Source organism: Pelobates fuscus, chromosome 9 (genome assembly GCF_036172605.1).
Source record: "Pelobates fuscus isolate aPelFus1 chromosome 9, aPelFus1.pri, whole genome shotgun sequence".
Classification (NCBI taxonomy): Eukaryota; Metazoa; Chordata; class Amphibia; order Anura; family Pelobatidae; genus Pelobates; species Pelobates fuscus.
In genome coordinates this window covers 165,094,880-165,110,251 of record NC_086325.1, presented here as the reverse complement: position 1 = coordinate 165,110,251, position 15,372 = coordinate 165,094,880, and the positions used below count along the sequence as shown (strand labels likewise).

The window sequence follows — 15,372 nt, the reverse complement described above, 5'->3', positions numbered from 1 at the left end:
TTTTGCAACAAGCTAGGACAAAAAGGATTTGGTTGTAGGATTTTTATTTGTTTAAAAAGTGCTTAGCTGTGACCAAGACACAATAAACTCTATTCACCTGATTGATATTGTACTGGAATATACGGTTTAGTGACCTTTGACAGAGTATCTAGTGGGGTTTTAATAAACACAGAACAAAGTTAGTCTGTCTGTGTTTTTATTTCCCGTTCATGCAAATCTGGAGAGAGACCATCAATGTCTGACAGTTACATTCTGTGAGATCTGTAAACGTTGATTTCGGCATAAAATAAGCTCAATGGCGTGAAGCAGTTTATGCGTGTGTTATGTGTTGTGAAGCTGCATTACATTGAAACACATAGAAAAGTTATTAAGAAACACTTTTAGTTCAAACGTCTGTGTCTTTGCTGTAGCGCTGGAAATCCTGCAAATATTATGGCTGCAGTAGGTGCGACCTTTTGCATGCTGTGCGTGGTGTCAGATAATGGATAGCGTGCGTGCCTGCATGCGCAAGGAGTTGACACCTGCATCTAGTTCAGAGATAACATCTAAAATTCAGAGATGTACGAATGCATTTAATGTGCACGTTTGCTGGAATTTCACCTGCAGCCGATACATTACATTTTAATGCTGACCTGACGTGGAAAGTGAAGACATATTTTAATTGTCAGCAGGTCCCACATCCTTCCAATTTTTTCTGTGAAACAGCCCCATACCCTTCTTAATTCTAACCTACCCTGCTCCATCTGCAGAATGAGGGATGTCGATTTTCCTAGTGATTGCGCCACGTTTGCCCTAGAATGTTGCTTTATAGAGGGCCATCATGGTGTGTGAAATATGTCTGCATGAAAATCGGGCCATTTCAAAATACTTCTCGGGAGATTGATCTCTGCGAATTTACCCTAGGTCACATCGTCGGTTCTGTAAGATCTAGTACTCGCCCTGTGCTGTGTGTTGACGTGGGATTCTACCACACTGACAACGAACGTATGGTATAAGGCCTCAAGCTGCACATACACAGCACGCTGAATTATAAAGGACCTCTGTGGGGAAATCAGAGCTATACCAATGCAACGTATTCTGTAATGTTTGGCTGGAAGTGCTGGTGACTGGGAATGATGGGAAATGTAGTCTATAGTAGCTACATTGCCGTAGCGTGGACATCTCCTAGCGATCACCTACTTACCTCTTTTTATTTGCACCCAAAACCCCTTTCTCTCTGCAGGTTGTTTTACTAGTAACCAACATGCTGTGGTGAGTTCAAAGCGTCGTTGTTACTCAATGTTGTGCCTCTCAAACAGCACAGTTTGCTACTTTACATCTTCATGTCCAATCCTTTTTATGTAAGCCGGCGTGACTATTCAATGTTGAGTGTTGGCAGCACTTGGCAAGTCTTTCCGCCTGCCCATTGGCTTGCCCTGTTTACTTTGCTATACATGTTATTTAACCTACAATTTATTTAAGGCTCGGTTGCTGAGTGTCTGTCATGGAAGTTAAAGGATGTGTTTACTCAGCAGATCCATCCTGATCGTCGCTTTGCCGTGATCCGTACACATTGGGTTCTGCTGTTTCATAACGCACTCCCTCCTTGGGTCAACTTCTTGGTAAGATTTCCTGAGTGTTTGTTTGTTAAGTGTTCTCTCTGGGGTCAACCTCGCCTCCCCTAATAATAGCCAGGCTGCTCCTTATCTGATCAGCGTAATTCAACAATGCTGTGTTACCTGGAGGTTTTGTACCTTGATTTGAATATTTTCAGAGACAGTTCGTGCACCAGTACATTGTACACCTACTGGCAACCAGTAAGTTAAAAGGATACATATGACTTAATTGCTGCACAAAAACTCAACAAAGAAAAACTCAGTAACTGTAAATTAGCATTGGTTGGTCTCTTGTGACACCTCCTAATGTATCTTGTTATTTACAGTGTGTCAGACGGTCACGTTTGTCTGTGTTGTGCAGCTATACGAGAGGTGTGTTTCTACCTTACCTGAGGTCCGAGGCCAGCAGCAGTTTACCCAGCGTGGATAGGTACTGGTTGCACCTTGTGTCTCTTAACAGAGCATCCAGCAGCTGCTCCCGGTGTACCTGGGCCTCGTTCATAATCTCCTCTACCCCTTGCTGTACCACATGCGGTAGTGGGGACAGCAGCTTGGCCAGGCGACTCTCCATTTCTTTTTCTGACACCAAGCCCTAAAAACTGTACCATCTGTAAGATTAAAACAAAGCAATGAGGCGTTTAACTATAGCACAGTGCACCTGGACAGGACTGATCTAAAATGGCAACTCAATGTCAATTATTTGCATATTTTGTGCTGCCCACTGACGTGACCATCCTCTTCCTTCCCTCCGCTCGATCCCTAACACTTCCCTCCGTTACCATCAGTGCATTTAAAAAAAAAAAAAAAAGCTCCCTTTTAATTTCGATTTGTATTAACGTTTTATGTGACACCTTATTCATTCTATCTTTCTTGCACACCTGTTGTAGGAGATACGGAAAGGAAATGTTTCATGCCAAATGCAGGGGTTATAGTGTGATATTTGAGCCGATATATATATATATATAGGTGCAGGACAGTGTGAGTGAGCTGTGATAATGCGTATTGTTGCATTGTTTCGTTACGATTCGTTAAATACTGCACAATATCCTTTATTTATTTACAGCACTAAATATGGATTCACCGTGAACGTGATGTCATTGTCACATCCTGTTTCTTTCCAGAGGGATCCACAGTAGCTGCATCAAGGCCCTGGTATGTGGCCGCAATACCTAAATTGGAAAGTCTCGAAGTTGGCTGCTCGACTTAAAATGTGAAATTTCTATTGAATTTCTGAAAACGGACACTTTCGTAAATAACCCTGTTAGTGAGTGTTAGGGACTGAGCTCACTTAAGGTATTCAGGGCATTGCATACTTATCAATAATTAGCAGGAGCACCTGGGTTGGGAGAGGTACCTGCACTGCGGTAAAGCTAAATAAATCCCCGAAGTGTCCGTAGCTATGGCTCCCACCATTATAATTGTTGTAATAATTCTATCTTGCTGCGAAATTTGTCTTTATAGCTTATAAATGATCCATACTAATGCTTTTTATTTAAATGCTAATATTGTTATTTATGACCATTCTCTCCCCGAATTAAGCGCATGATCAGAGTATCTTGCCAGTATTGTGTAGAATAACTGGGATTTAGGCAGAATTATTACGGGGGTGGGTGGGGGGAAATTATTTGATGATTTGGGAAAACCCAGGAGACGAAGAACCAACACCTGTTCAACAATATTTACAGAAAGCTTTAACAAACATGATTGACAACTGTTTCTCAAAGCTTTCTTTAATTGCTCTTGCCCTGGGCAGATCATTTTTTATTAACATTTTATTTAAAAATATGTAGTATTGGTTTCATAATGTTCCATAATGGGTTTTGTTTTCTACTGTCAGGTGGTTAATAAGTCTCTCTGTACAAGTTCTTGTGATCACGCGTAATAATCGTCTGTACAAGTTGCGAAAAGTTAAATTTTTTTTGTAACTTTTTTTTATTTTTTTTATCCTGGAATTCTTTACATGGTATAAAAAAAGTGTCCCTAAAAATAATAATATTTAGTTTTTGTCATTTGGTTTTAAATTGTTAGCTAACAAATAATGTTTTGTGAAATGCACAATGCAGTTTAAAATGCCACTTACCTGCTCGTGTCTCGGCTCAGACCTCTTCCCAGTTCTCTGTCAATGTTAGATTATATCCCCTTGTTGTTTTTATTCTTTTGTTGCGTGGAAAGATAAATGTTTCTTTCTTTGTTCTCCAATCAGGGCAGAGACCTTCCTCCTGGAGGCACGGATCAGCTCAGCGTGAATACTCCTCTCCTGCTGTAGTGTTGCCACCGTTTTGAAACGATTGTCATGCAGAGAGAAATGAGCAGCAATCCGGTAAATAAAGCGTTTACATCTCACACACCCTCCTTCAAGGTTAAATAAAGGGATTTATTAACCAGGCAGCTGTCAGGGTGCAGAGCATCCCGTATTGCAGAGTCCCACGCACCTGCAGCTGGATTTCTGGGGGCTTTTCTTTTAAATTAAATTATCTGTCCGGCTAAATGTACTGCAGCTCAGAGCAAAACTCTCTGTATATGGACGTTGTTAGGTTTTAGCTGAATAGATTATCTCTGAACACTTTATATAATCCTGCTAACAGAGTCTGTACACTAACACACACCCTGTTATCAGTCATTAAATTACTCTCTCCTCGCTCTGTGTATTGTGTAATATAGATACAGGGGGGTCTCTCCTCGCTCTGTATATTGTGTAATATAGATACAGGGGGTCTCTCTCCTCGCTCTGTATATTGTGTAATATAGATACAGGGGGTCTCTCTCCTCGCTCTGTATATTGTGTAATATAGATACAGGGGGTCTCTCCCCTCGCTCTGTGTATTGTGTAATATAGATACAGGTGGGAGTCTTCCCTCGCTCTGTATATTGTGTAATATAGATACAGGGGGTCTCTCTCCTCGCTCTGTATATTGTGTAATATAGATACAGGGGTACTCTCTCCTCGCTCTGTATATTGTGTAATATAGATACAGGGGGAGTCTCTCCTCGCTCTGTATATTGTGTAATATAGATACAGGGGGAGTCTCTCCTCGCTCTGTATATTGTGTAATATAGATACAGGGGGAGTCTCCCCTCGCTCTGTATATTGTGTGATATAGATACAGGGGGAGTCTCCCCTCGCTCTGTATATTGTGTGATATAGATACAGGGGGAGTCTCTCCTCGCTCTGTATATTGTGTAATATAGATACAGGGGTACTCTCTCCTCGCTCTGTATATTGTGTAATATAGATACAGGGGGAGTCTCCCCTCGCTCTGTATATTGTTTAATATAGATACAAGGGGAGTCTCCCCTCGCTCTGTATATTGTTTAATATAGATACAGGGGGAGTCTCCCCTCGCTCTGTATATTGTGTAATATATAATGAATAAATACTGACAGATATTTAGAATGTAACGTGATATTTTCCTGTATTGTAATTGATTGGTCGCTGTTTATTGGAATGTTTATTGTTACATTCAGGGTTAACATCCCAGGGCTGGTTATACAAGCTCCACCCACAAGCAATACAGCTGCTGTGAGCTCCGCCTCTTTCAGGAAGTGAAAGACACCATGGATGCCAAGCGGCAGAGCTGTGTGACTCTGTGCTCCCTGAGACATGATGGTCAGCGCTACCTGTGCCATGGCCGGCAGCAGAGCCAAGAGACTGGCAGCCTGGACTTATTGTAAGCTGGGGCATTGTGTGAATCAATGTGTCTCTGTCTCTCTGTTTGGGGCAGGGGCATGTCTGCTAACATGGGTTTCTGTATATGATAGTATGTCTGCATGTGCAGCTACCTCTCAGTGGGTGCCTGTGGTTTGTCTGCTTCTTGGTATGTAGTGTATTTGTGTTGTGGCTTTGTGTATTTCCATCTCAGTATCTCAGGGTCTGTTTGTGGCTCTGTGTGTCGGTGTCTCCATACGGTAACCCTTGCCTCGGTGTGTGTTTGTGTCTTTGTTTTAGTATCAAAGTGTCTCTCTGTGCGTTGTGGCTTTGCTTGCTTGTTTGTTTCTGTCTTTTGCTCTATGTTTCTGACTGTGTCTTTAAGGTAGTGTTTGCCTCTTTGCGTGTGTGTGTGCCATCAGGCTGTGAAGTGCATCCCTCCTGCACACATTTGTTTACCCCTCTTCATGGCATGCAAACAGGAAACGGTTTGCTCTGTTTTGTGACACTGTGACTGTCTTGTACTTGTGGGACACTAAGGATGTGGTCTCTTATGGTGCTCTGAGACTACAGCTGTCATAATTCCATTTCGTGAGGGATTATGGGTTATAATGTTAAGTAGTATGTGAGCAGCACTTTAGTAATAAGGGATTGTTGCTTCCATTGAGCTCACTGTCTCTCACTCCTATCGCCAGGAGCCGGAGGTCTCCCATAGTACCAGTTATATCATCACTGTCTCTCACTCCTATCGCCAGGAGGTCTCCCATACTACCAGTTATATCATCACTGTCTCTCACTCCTATCGCCAGGAGGTCTCCCATACTACCAGTTATATCATCACTGTCTCTCACTCCTATCGCCAGGAGGTCTCCCATAGTACCAGTTATATCACCACTGTCTCTCACTCCTATCTCCAGGAGGTCTCCCATAGTACCAGTTATATAATCACTGTCTCTCACTCCTATCGCCAGGAGGTCTCCCATAGTACCAGTTATATCATCACTGTCTCTCACTCCTATCTCCATGGGGTCTCCCATAGTACCAGTTATATCATCACTGTCTCTCACTCCTATCGCCAGGAGGTCTCCCATACTACCAGTTATATCATCACTGTCTCTCACTCCTATCGCCAGGAGGTCTCCCATACTACCAGTTATATCATCACTGTCTCTCACTCCTATCGCCAGGAGGTCTCCCATAGTACCAGTTATATCATCACTGTCTCTCACTCCTATCTCCAGGAGGTCTCCCATAGTACCAGTTATATAATCACTGTCTCTCACTCCTATCGCCAGGAGGTCTCCCATAGTACCAGTTATATCATCACTGTCTCTCACTCCTATCTCCAGGGGTCTCCCATACTACCAGTTATATAATCACTGTCTCTCACTCCAGTTTCCAGGGGGTCTCCCATACTACCAGTTATATCATCACTGTCTCTCACTCCTATCTCCAGGGGTCTCCCATAGTACCAGTTATATCATCACTGTCTCTCACTCCTATCTCCAGGGGTCTCCCATAGTACCAGTTATATCATCACTGTCTCTCACTCCTATCGCCAGGAGGTCTCCCATAGTACCAGTTATATCATCACTGTCTCTCACTCCTATCTCCAGGGGTCTCCCATAGTACCAGTTATATAATCACTGTCTCTCACTCCTATCTCCAGGGGGTCTCCCATACTACCAGTTACATCACCACTGTCTCTCACTCCTATCTCCACGGGGTCTCCCATACTACCAGTTATATCACCACTGTCCCTCACTCCAGTTTCCAGGGGTCTCCCATACTACCAGTTATATAATCACTGTCTCTCACTCCTATCGCCAGGGGGTCTCCCATACTACCAGTTATATCATCACTGTCTCTCACTCCTATCTCCAGGGGTGTCCCATACCACCAGTTATATCATCACTGTCTCTCACTCCTATCGCCAGGAGGTCTCCCATACTACCAGTTATATCATCACTGTCTCTCACTCCTATCTCCAGGGGTCTCCCATACTACCAGTTATATCATCACTGTCTCTCACTCCTATCTCCAGGAGGTCTCCCATACTACCAGTTATATCATCACTGTCTCTCACTCCAGTTTCCAGGGGGTCTCCCATACTACCAGTTATATCACCACTGTCTCTCACTCCTATCTCCAGGGGTCTCCCATACTACCAGTTATATCACCACTGTCTCTCACTCCTATCTCCAGGAGGTCTCCCATACTACCAGTTATATCATCACTGTCTTTCACTCCAGTTTCCAGGGGGTCTCCCATAGTACCAGTTATATCATCACTGTCTCTCACGCCAGTTTCCAGGGGGTCTCCCATGCAGTGCCTCCTTATAGTCCTATCTTCATGCAGTCCCTATACATTAGAGTTTATTATAATGTATATGAGATTGTAATTAGTTGCAGAATTCACGCTAAAATCGTCAAACTGACCATAACAGAGTTTTTCCAAATATGTATATATTTTTTTACCTTGGTTTTGCAATTCAGTTTCCAACTCCCTACAATTCTGTGCTTAGTGAATAAACTGCTCTAGTTTCCCTTACCTTTCTGCACAACTTCAAACACTCTCTAAAATCCCACCCATTAATAGACACTAACCTCTAACCCACCATCTGTCTCCCTAGAGGTTCTGGATCTTTCCGAATCTACGTGGCACCGACTGTTATGAGAACACTGACCGCACACAAAAACATAATGTCTTGTCCTTCACTTAGTCTCCTTATACATCTATTTAGTATTTCACATGGACTGTAACTGGATATCTCATATCACTGCAAATCTTCCATCACATCCTTCTGTTTATCATGTCCAGCCTCCTGCCACATAGTAACCTAAGACAGCAGTAAGTTATGTCGTGTTTATTGTGCGCCAACTTGTCTGTAATCCTGCTTTAGTGTACGACATTCTGGATGTTGCTTGTGCTTTGTTGAAGCAAATGTTCTTTTACTGTGAAATGTTTTCTGAGAGATGACATTCCTGCAATATGTCCCTTTTGGGGCGCACAGCATTATTTATGATTTGGTTAAATAACTTTCATTATCTTCTTCTTTAAGTGTAACGAACGGTATTGATGTTTGGAAAGCGGATGTGACAAAGGAGGCCCAGGAACAGTGGGTAAGGATCAAACCCCCTTAAAAACCGTCCGCCATGTACCCCGAGCGCCCTGTGTAAATGGCTGTAGCGAAAAAACATGTTATATATGAGATTGGATGTAGGTAATTTGCTCCTAAATTTCCATTTTGCAGGATTCAAATTCCTTAGCTGAGTCCATAGAGTTTTATTTGTGTACTGGAGATAATTACCAAATCATGTGTCTGCTACGTTCTTCATAGAAATAACCCCTAATATCTTTACGCATTTACAGGCTGATAAAGGCCCCGATATGAGGCCTTTTATAGTCACTAGGTCTTTAATGTTTAGTAGGCTGAGGAGATTTTTTAAACCTCCCTTATAGTAATATGGGGATCTTATAAATCCCTATAGGTTTCTCCTTTTTTTTTTTTTTTTTTTTTTATGTGGCGACTGGCTAGTAATTCTTTACGAACGAGCATCTTGCCTGATGCATTCGGTTTATCAAAGACCGCCATTCGTTCGTTGTTAAATCTCTGTCGATTGTTTAGGATGCAAAAATCACAGATTTTCAGAACTGAACTGAATGTTAAAGGATTGGTTGGACCGACTGAATCCTTACTGCGTTTGGCTTTAGTAGATATGAGATTTATCAATGTGGTCAGAAGTCAGTTGTTTCCACCAGGTTTTGCCTGAATGGTTAGTGAATAAGCCCGTTAGAGTTAAGACTGGAATTCTTATGAACATTTCCAAAAGTTTTAAAGCATTCATAACTTCCTCCACCCCTGATATAATCGTGCCCATCCAATATATAACGTCAGGATGCCTTGGACAGTAACATATTCGATATGTGAATACAACACTCATACAACAGTTTGCAGTTATATGTTTAATGTATTTTCCTCTTTAACCACTAGAGGGTGGTATCACCTCATCAAGCAGAAAGACTGATCAGTTTTCAAATGGTATATTTTGGAGCCAACATATTCAGTAGCGCTGATATTAATCTGTCGCTAACTACTGAAAATGCATGTTCTTTGAGACAGGAAAGTCATTTTCAGTACGTTAGAATTCATTTTATCAAACAGCATTGTGATAGTCTGGGTTTTCTGTAACCTAGAGAAAATATTTTGTGGTGCTTCCAAAAAAGAAAGCTGAGGATTGGCTACGATAAAGGCATTGATTATGTATTTTTATGATTTCAGAACACTGCCAGCACTTCGGACGGTTTAGAAAGCCTTCGGTAAGGAGTCTGGTTCAGACTGCAAAGCATGTTATGGCTAGCTAGCTGCATGTTGACCATCAATGATTAGATTAATCTAATACCATAATCATAATCTTTTTTTTCTTTTTTCTTTTTTTTTCTTTGCTTGTTCTTTTATATTTTATTCCCTTAAACTTTTCACTGTTTCTTCAGCATCCATGAAAACCAAATCTTACCCCCTTTTCCTTCCTCTTACCCCAAGTGCTCACAGATGTCTGCCTTATGTTTAATCGATTACCGCAGCGTATGCTCATACGCAGATAAGTTATTCTGGTTTTGTGATTTCTCTTAGTGAAGTGTTGGGGCGCACGCCCCCTCTCCTGGACGTACAAGGCAGCCTGGTTACCCTGACCCTCCAGTTGATTTCTGGGAATGTGATTCTTGACCTTTTCAAGTTGCCTATCTCAGAGACGAGGATGCACATTCAGACCCTGGTTTTCAGTTTGGCCGATCAGTTGACCGATATGGAGAAGCTACAGAGAGGTAAAGGTCTGGTCAGGCTCTGCTTTTTAAACTTGATCAATGGTGTTTATTTGCGAAAACTCGGAATTGTGGAGAAAAAATTAGGGAACTGGAGAGTCCACTATTCCAAGTTTAGAAAGTAAGTTGTCCTGTTCCAGTGACATGTCAGAAGTGCATGGGCACCCCTCAGCCTGCGGGCCCCGGGCCAGACGCACCAGCGGTAGTTACGCCGCTGATTCTAACAATTACTCCTGCAGTCCTAATCATTGTAGGTGTTGCAGTAATAATGATGTATTCTTCCTCTTCTACTAGCAGAGGGCAGTGTCACCACATCAGTCAGCCCTGTGAAGCCAGCTCGTAATAACTTCATGCATATTCCAGGTAAGTCTCTCACCCATTGGCTAATCCGTATAGCTGCATGGGTGTGTATTTCTGATATGCAAATGAGCACAGACAGTGTGTTTTACTGAATTCCCAACTCGACATTCAAATGAGCACAGACGGGCATCATGGTTTTTAAAAAGCTGTATTTAAAACAATGTTCATTGCTAACGGCATCTGGTGAAATTCAGAATGTGAATTCTGAAACAGAATGCCTGCCTGGGCTCATGTGCATGTCAAGCTGAGAACTGTGTGAATGTTGTGGAAATCTAATTTCACGAGTTCCTGTACTCAAGGAGGTTTTTGAATACCTCATATTAAAGGAACACTATAGGGTCAGAAACACAAACTTGTATTCCTGACCATATCAGTGGCGGATCCAGAGCCTGTCAAAGAATACCTCTTTTTACAGAGGAATGTGTACAACAAAGTATTTTTAAATAAATACAGTGGTTTGTTAGCAGCTCAATACACTTATGTGGAAGTATCCTCTATTCCACAGGAACGAATTGAAGTTATAGTGCGGTGTAAGTGACAAAAAACGTATACCAGCAAGTGGAGCGCTTTGACATGTATAGCTTACCAAATGATTTCTCATTCAATCATAGAGTATACGGTACATGTTGAAAACATAGAAGATATAATATAGTGCAGACGGTTTTGAAATAATAATAAGATTATAATAAAAACTGTAGTGGTGGTTTTTAAATGAATGGAACACTCACATTTAAAAAAGCCTGTATATAAAAACACTGGCTCTGTATTTCAGCCTGTGTGCTTGTTTAGGGGTAGCACCGCCCGTCTCCTTCGATATGGGATGTTTCTCAAAGACAAAAAACGGAGAAAGCAGACCAATGTGTAGGAGGTGTTTATAAAACACAATTATTTTAGAGATAAATGGTGTGCTCACCTGGTCCTGAGCCTGTTGGTCCCGGCTCTAGGTATATACGTGCTGTGCAAATTTAAATGGGGATGGCACTACCCCTGGGAAGATATTCTTGAGGTTTTCAAAAAAGGAGGACTTAAAGGATCTTAAGTAAAAGATGATAAATGTATTATGAAATAAATAAAAACAATAATAGTAAAAAAAAGTCCTTTTAAAATAAGCCAATACGCGTTTCACTGCTTGGTGTGGAGCTTCCTCAGTCAGCTGTGGTATTTTGTCCTCTAGATCTTCCTTTTGAATGATTTTGGGGGTCCTCCCCTTTGGTGATTGCAGTCCATTTATCCAATAATATACTTAGTTACATATCCCTTACAGAGTGTTATCTGTATGTGTCTCTTTAATTGGATATGGGAATTTGCGCCTTTTCCTTCATATTTCATTGGTGGACTGTGGTGGTTGGCGGAAGTGATCCGCTCGTAGCCGGGTGGTTGGCGGAAGTGGCGTCACGGACCCACGTGATCGCCACTCCGCCGCCGGCCGGAAGATCACCTTCCCCTCCAACTCGACGTACGCATCCCTGCGTGCAGACAGGAGGGGAGGGGACAATGTGCACTCATCCCGGCACGCCCCACCTTTGAGGCGTGCCGGAACGGCCCCAAGCCCCTCCCCCCCAATCCGCAACGAGCGACACTCACGCACGTCAGAGAAGGGAGAAAGTGAACTAAGGAGGGGGAGGGAACAAACCCTCCGGCCAGCCTCACATGTTCTGTGTGAAATAAATAGCAGAATTATAAAGAGATACAGCAATTCATAAATGGGAAATACACACAGGATCCAGAGCCTGATCTCGGGAGGGACACTTGTAGATTATTTAAATAAATAATCCTGGCACAATAACCACTACAGCTCAGTGTAGTAGTTATGGTGCCAGTAGTGCCAGGATCCCACCCCAGAGTAAGTAGTCATACCGTTTAATAACAGTTTGACAACTTACCTGGGGTCTGCTGGAATATAGGGCATAGGAGCAGTGGTGTGTGTTAGGGGTGCAGTGTATGTGTGAGCGGTGAAGTGTGTGCGTGAGGGCGGCAGTGGATGTCAGGATTGCAGTGTGTGTATGGGGGGCACTGTATGTGTGTGAGGGTGGCAGTGTGTGTATGGGGGGCACTGTATGTGTGTTTGGGGCAGTGTGTATGGGGGGCACTGTATGTGTGTTTGGGGCAGTGTGTATGGGGGGCACTGTATGTATGTGTGGGGCACTGTGTGTATGGGGGGGGTTGTGTGTCTAGGGCACTGTGTGTGTGTGTAGGGGGGGCAGTGTGTGTGTGTGTGTGTGTAGGGGGGGGGCAGTGTGTGTGTGTGTGTGTAGGGGGGGGGGCAGTGTGTGTGTGTGTGGGGGGGGGGGCAGTGTGTGTGTGTGTAGGGGGGGGCAGTGTGTGTGTGTAGGGGGGGGGGCAGTGTGTGTGTGTGTGTGTGTGTATGGGGGGGCAGTGTGTGTGTGTGTGTGTATGGGGGGGCAGTGCGTGTGTGTATGGGGGGGCAGTGCGTGTGTGTATGGGGGGGCAGTGCGTGTGTGTGTGTATGTATGGGGGGGCAGTGCGTGTGTGTGTGTGTATGTATGGGGGGGCAGTGCGTGTGTGTGTGTATGGGTGGGCAGTGTGTGTGTGTGTATGGGGGGCAGCGTGTGTGGGGGCAGTGTGTGTGTTTGTGAGGCAGTGTTTGTATGGGGAGGGGAGGAGGGGAGGAGGGGAGGGAAGCTTTAAAAAAAAAAAAAGTATTTTAATATACCTTTATTGAGGAGTAGGGGGGACATTTCTCCGTCCCTGGTGGTCCGGTGGGGGATTCATTGGTGGTCCCAGTGCTAGGAGTGAACTCTAGCCCGTGCTCCAGGGCTAGAGTTCACTCCCGCGAGATTTGGAGCGTTTCCGTGGTAACCGCGGCAACGCTCCGTGCTCGCGAGAGGAGGACCCGGAGGAGCTGCAGGAAAGAGCTCCCGGGTCCTCTCTCCCTCCCGTGCCAGCTGCCAGCAATGTGCCTGCGGACCGGGGAGGGAGATCACTGATCTTCCTCCCCGGTCCGCAGGCACATTGCAGGGCTGGCGCTTGGACAATGCCAGCCCTGCATTATCCAGCACAGGGGAATATCGGTGGGGTGCGGGTGGGGGGGCGGGGCAATTGCCTTGTCGTCGTCCCCCCCCCCCCCCCCGGATCCGCCAATGGACCATATAGTGTTAAAACCACCATTTAGGTGGCTTTCCCCACCCTCTTTATCCCCCTTAAAACTCACCTTATTTCCAGTGCAAATACAGTCTCTACATGCAGAGGGTGGAGACATTGAACGGCAATCACACTGTGCAGCACTGCCCCAGGAAGCACCTCCAGTGGTCATCTGAGGAGTGGCCACGGGAGGTATCCCTAGGGGGCAATGTTTTTCTTTTCTCTGAAAAGACAGTGTTTGCATGAAAATCCTTAAAGGGAATGATTCTATTCACCTGAACAAATACATTAAGCTGTAGTAGTTCTGGTCCTTTAAAAATACAAGTCCGAAGATAGAGTGCTCCATGAAGGGATCTTGAACTCTGAGATGGTATTATTTTGCACCAATACATCGTTCACCATACACTACCAAGCTTATTTAAGTTTACATGTGTGTGGGTTTTTTTTTTTTTTTTTTTTTAGGACTAGGTATTGGTAATGGGGTCCTTACTAGGGATTCTTAGGGCAGCATGGGACATACGTCTGTCCATGATCAGTGGGAGTTACACTAGTTGGCAGCAGGTACTACTTGCATCTGCTGATGGTTATTCAGCCCCAAGTAACAACGCTCTGCAGAACCCAAGGTCAGTGGCAGAACCCGTCACTTAAGGGGGCCCGGCTGCCTTACAGCAACCGCAGGTCCCGCTGGCTAAATAATGCTGCCCTAGCCTGCACGGCTAAACCGCCAGGGGCCGCATTGAATGGGGCCCATCGGGTGGCCCATGCTGTTAGGGCCACTTGATGCTATGTATTTCCAGGGGGCCCGATCAGTGCTTTAACAGCGCGGGGGGTAGACGTACAGGGGGGCCCCAGGGCAATTTTTGCATTGGTGCCCCGTGGTTTCTAGTTCCGCCTCTGCCCAAGGTGGTGATAGTGTATTAAAATGCATTTTCTGAAGAAAACTCAATCTAAAGTTTAGAGACAGGAGAGTTGTCTCTAAACCAGGGGAAGCCGAGCAGTTCATAATCTCTTAAAAACTTGATACGTGGTTCTGGAATCAAACGTTGTTAATTGTGTGTTTCATAATTAAATTGAGTCTATCGGAGTATCACTCAGTTGCTGTATGTGAGTTGCTTTCACTGAATCCATTTTCTCCAACTCCCTAGTAAACTGAATTTCGTGCATGTGTCTCCAGGCCAGCATACAGCACTGACCAGAGAGGTATATATTCTGTATAGATATTACTCCCTATGTGACATTAGCACCTTGTTTTCCCACCATTCAGATGTTGAGGTGCGGCGGAGAGGCTATGGTGTCCCCACCAAGAAGAGATTGCCGGGGGAGTCATTGGTCAACCCTGGATGCAAAAAGTATGTTTCGACACTTCCTGTTTTGCCAGATGTCCTTACCTTACATTGCTGGTGGCAATGCATTTACTTTACACCTTATTTTATTCCAGCAAAAAGGCTGCCACAGGGGTGGATTTTGACGAATCGTGATAATCACAAGAATACCTGAATATCAGACGTCATAATGTATTCTGAAGATCTCAAAGCAGCAGCGCCACCTACTGACTGCTCAATTGTCAGCCGTTTCTGTAAGATAAGTGCTAGACTCTACTCCAATGCTGCTAGCTGTGTGTGATGTGTGTGTGGGATCCCTGCGCTGTAGGCACAATGCTAGACGAGGTGCCTGGTTTGCAGTCTGTTGCCGTCCAAGACATTTGTTCACACGGAGTGTAACATGAAAGGCTTGCCTCCTCTGTAAGCACAGGGGCAGGTAACTGTGAAGCAGAGCATCACATGGCGTGTTTTTAATTTCATTTTTTTTTTAAAAAGGTGCAGTACGTTTTGTATAAGTTTATGGAAG

General features: G+C 44.2%; 2 protein-coding genes across 4 annotated transcripts in view; one reads left to right on the top strand and one right to left on the bottom strand.

The window, feature by feature from the left end:
- Positions 1-3,852, bottom strand: part of LOC134573306 (uncharacterized) — a 25,193-nt gene extending 21,341 nt beyond the window's left edge. Inside the window, exons 1-2 of one of the 2 annotated variants that reach the window (XM_063432968.1) lie at positions 3,676-3,852; positions 1,985-2,203 (exon numbers count right to left, since the gene is read on the bottom strand). In XM_063432968.1, the coding sequence (XP_063289038.1) occupies positions 1,985-2,166 (182 nt within the window). In that variant the 5' untranslated portion in view covers positions 2,167-2,203; positions 3,676-3,852. The remainder of the gene's footprint in view (positions 1-1,984; positions 2,204-3,675) is intronic. The other variant, XM_063432967.1, reaches the window with a different exon arrangement.
- PAXX (PAXX non-homologous end joining factor) lies at positions 3,831-15,372 on the top strand. 2 transcript variants are annotated; one of them, XM_063432977.1, is made up of 8 exons: positions 3,831-3,915; positions 5,061-5,263; positions 8,303-8,363; positions 9,524-9,561; positions 9,875-10,065; positions 10,360-10,425; positions 14,789-14,873; positions 14,963-15,372. In XM_063432977.1, the coding sequence occupies exons 2-8, from the start codon at positions 5,151-5,153 to the stop codon at positions 15,000-15,002; spliced, it is 594 nt and encodes a 197-aa protein (XP_063289047.1). In that variant the 5' UTR covers positions 3,831-3,915; positions 5,061-5,150; the 3' UTR covers positions 15,003-15,372. The 2 variants fall into 2 exon arrangements, with proteins under 2 accessions (XP_063289047.1, XP_063289045.1); XM_063432975.1 differs by having other exon boundaries at positions 10,357-10,425; positions 14,963-15,369.

What these genes read in the sequence shown, in the direction of transcription:
- PAXX (XM_063432975.1), top strand. Translation starts at nt 5,151, where the DNA reads ATGGATGCCAAGCGGCAGAGCTGTGTGACTCTGTGCTCCCTGAGACAT. An exon ending in TAACTTCATGCATATTCCAG is followed by an intron (nt 10,426 to 14,788) that starts GTAAGTCTCTCA and finishes CCCACCATTCAG; the next exon opens with ATGTTGAGGTGCGGCGGAGA. An exon ending in GTCAACCCTGGATGCAAAAA is followed by an intron (nt 14,874 to 14,962) that starts GTATGTTTCGAC and finishes ATTTTATTCCAG; the next exon opens with CAAAAAGGCTGCCACAGGGG.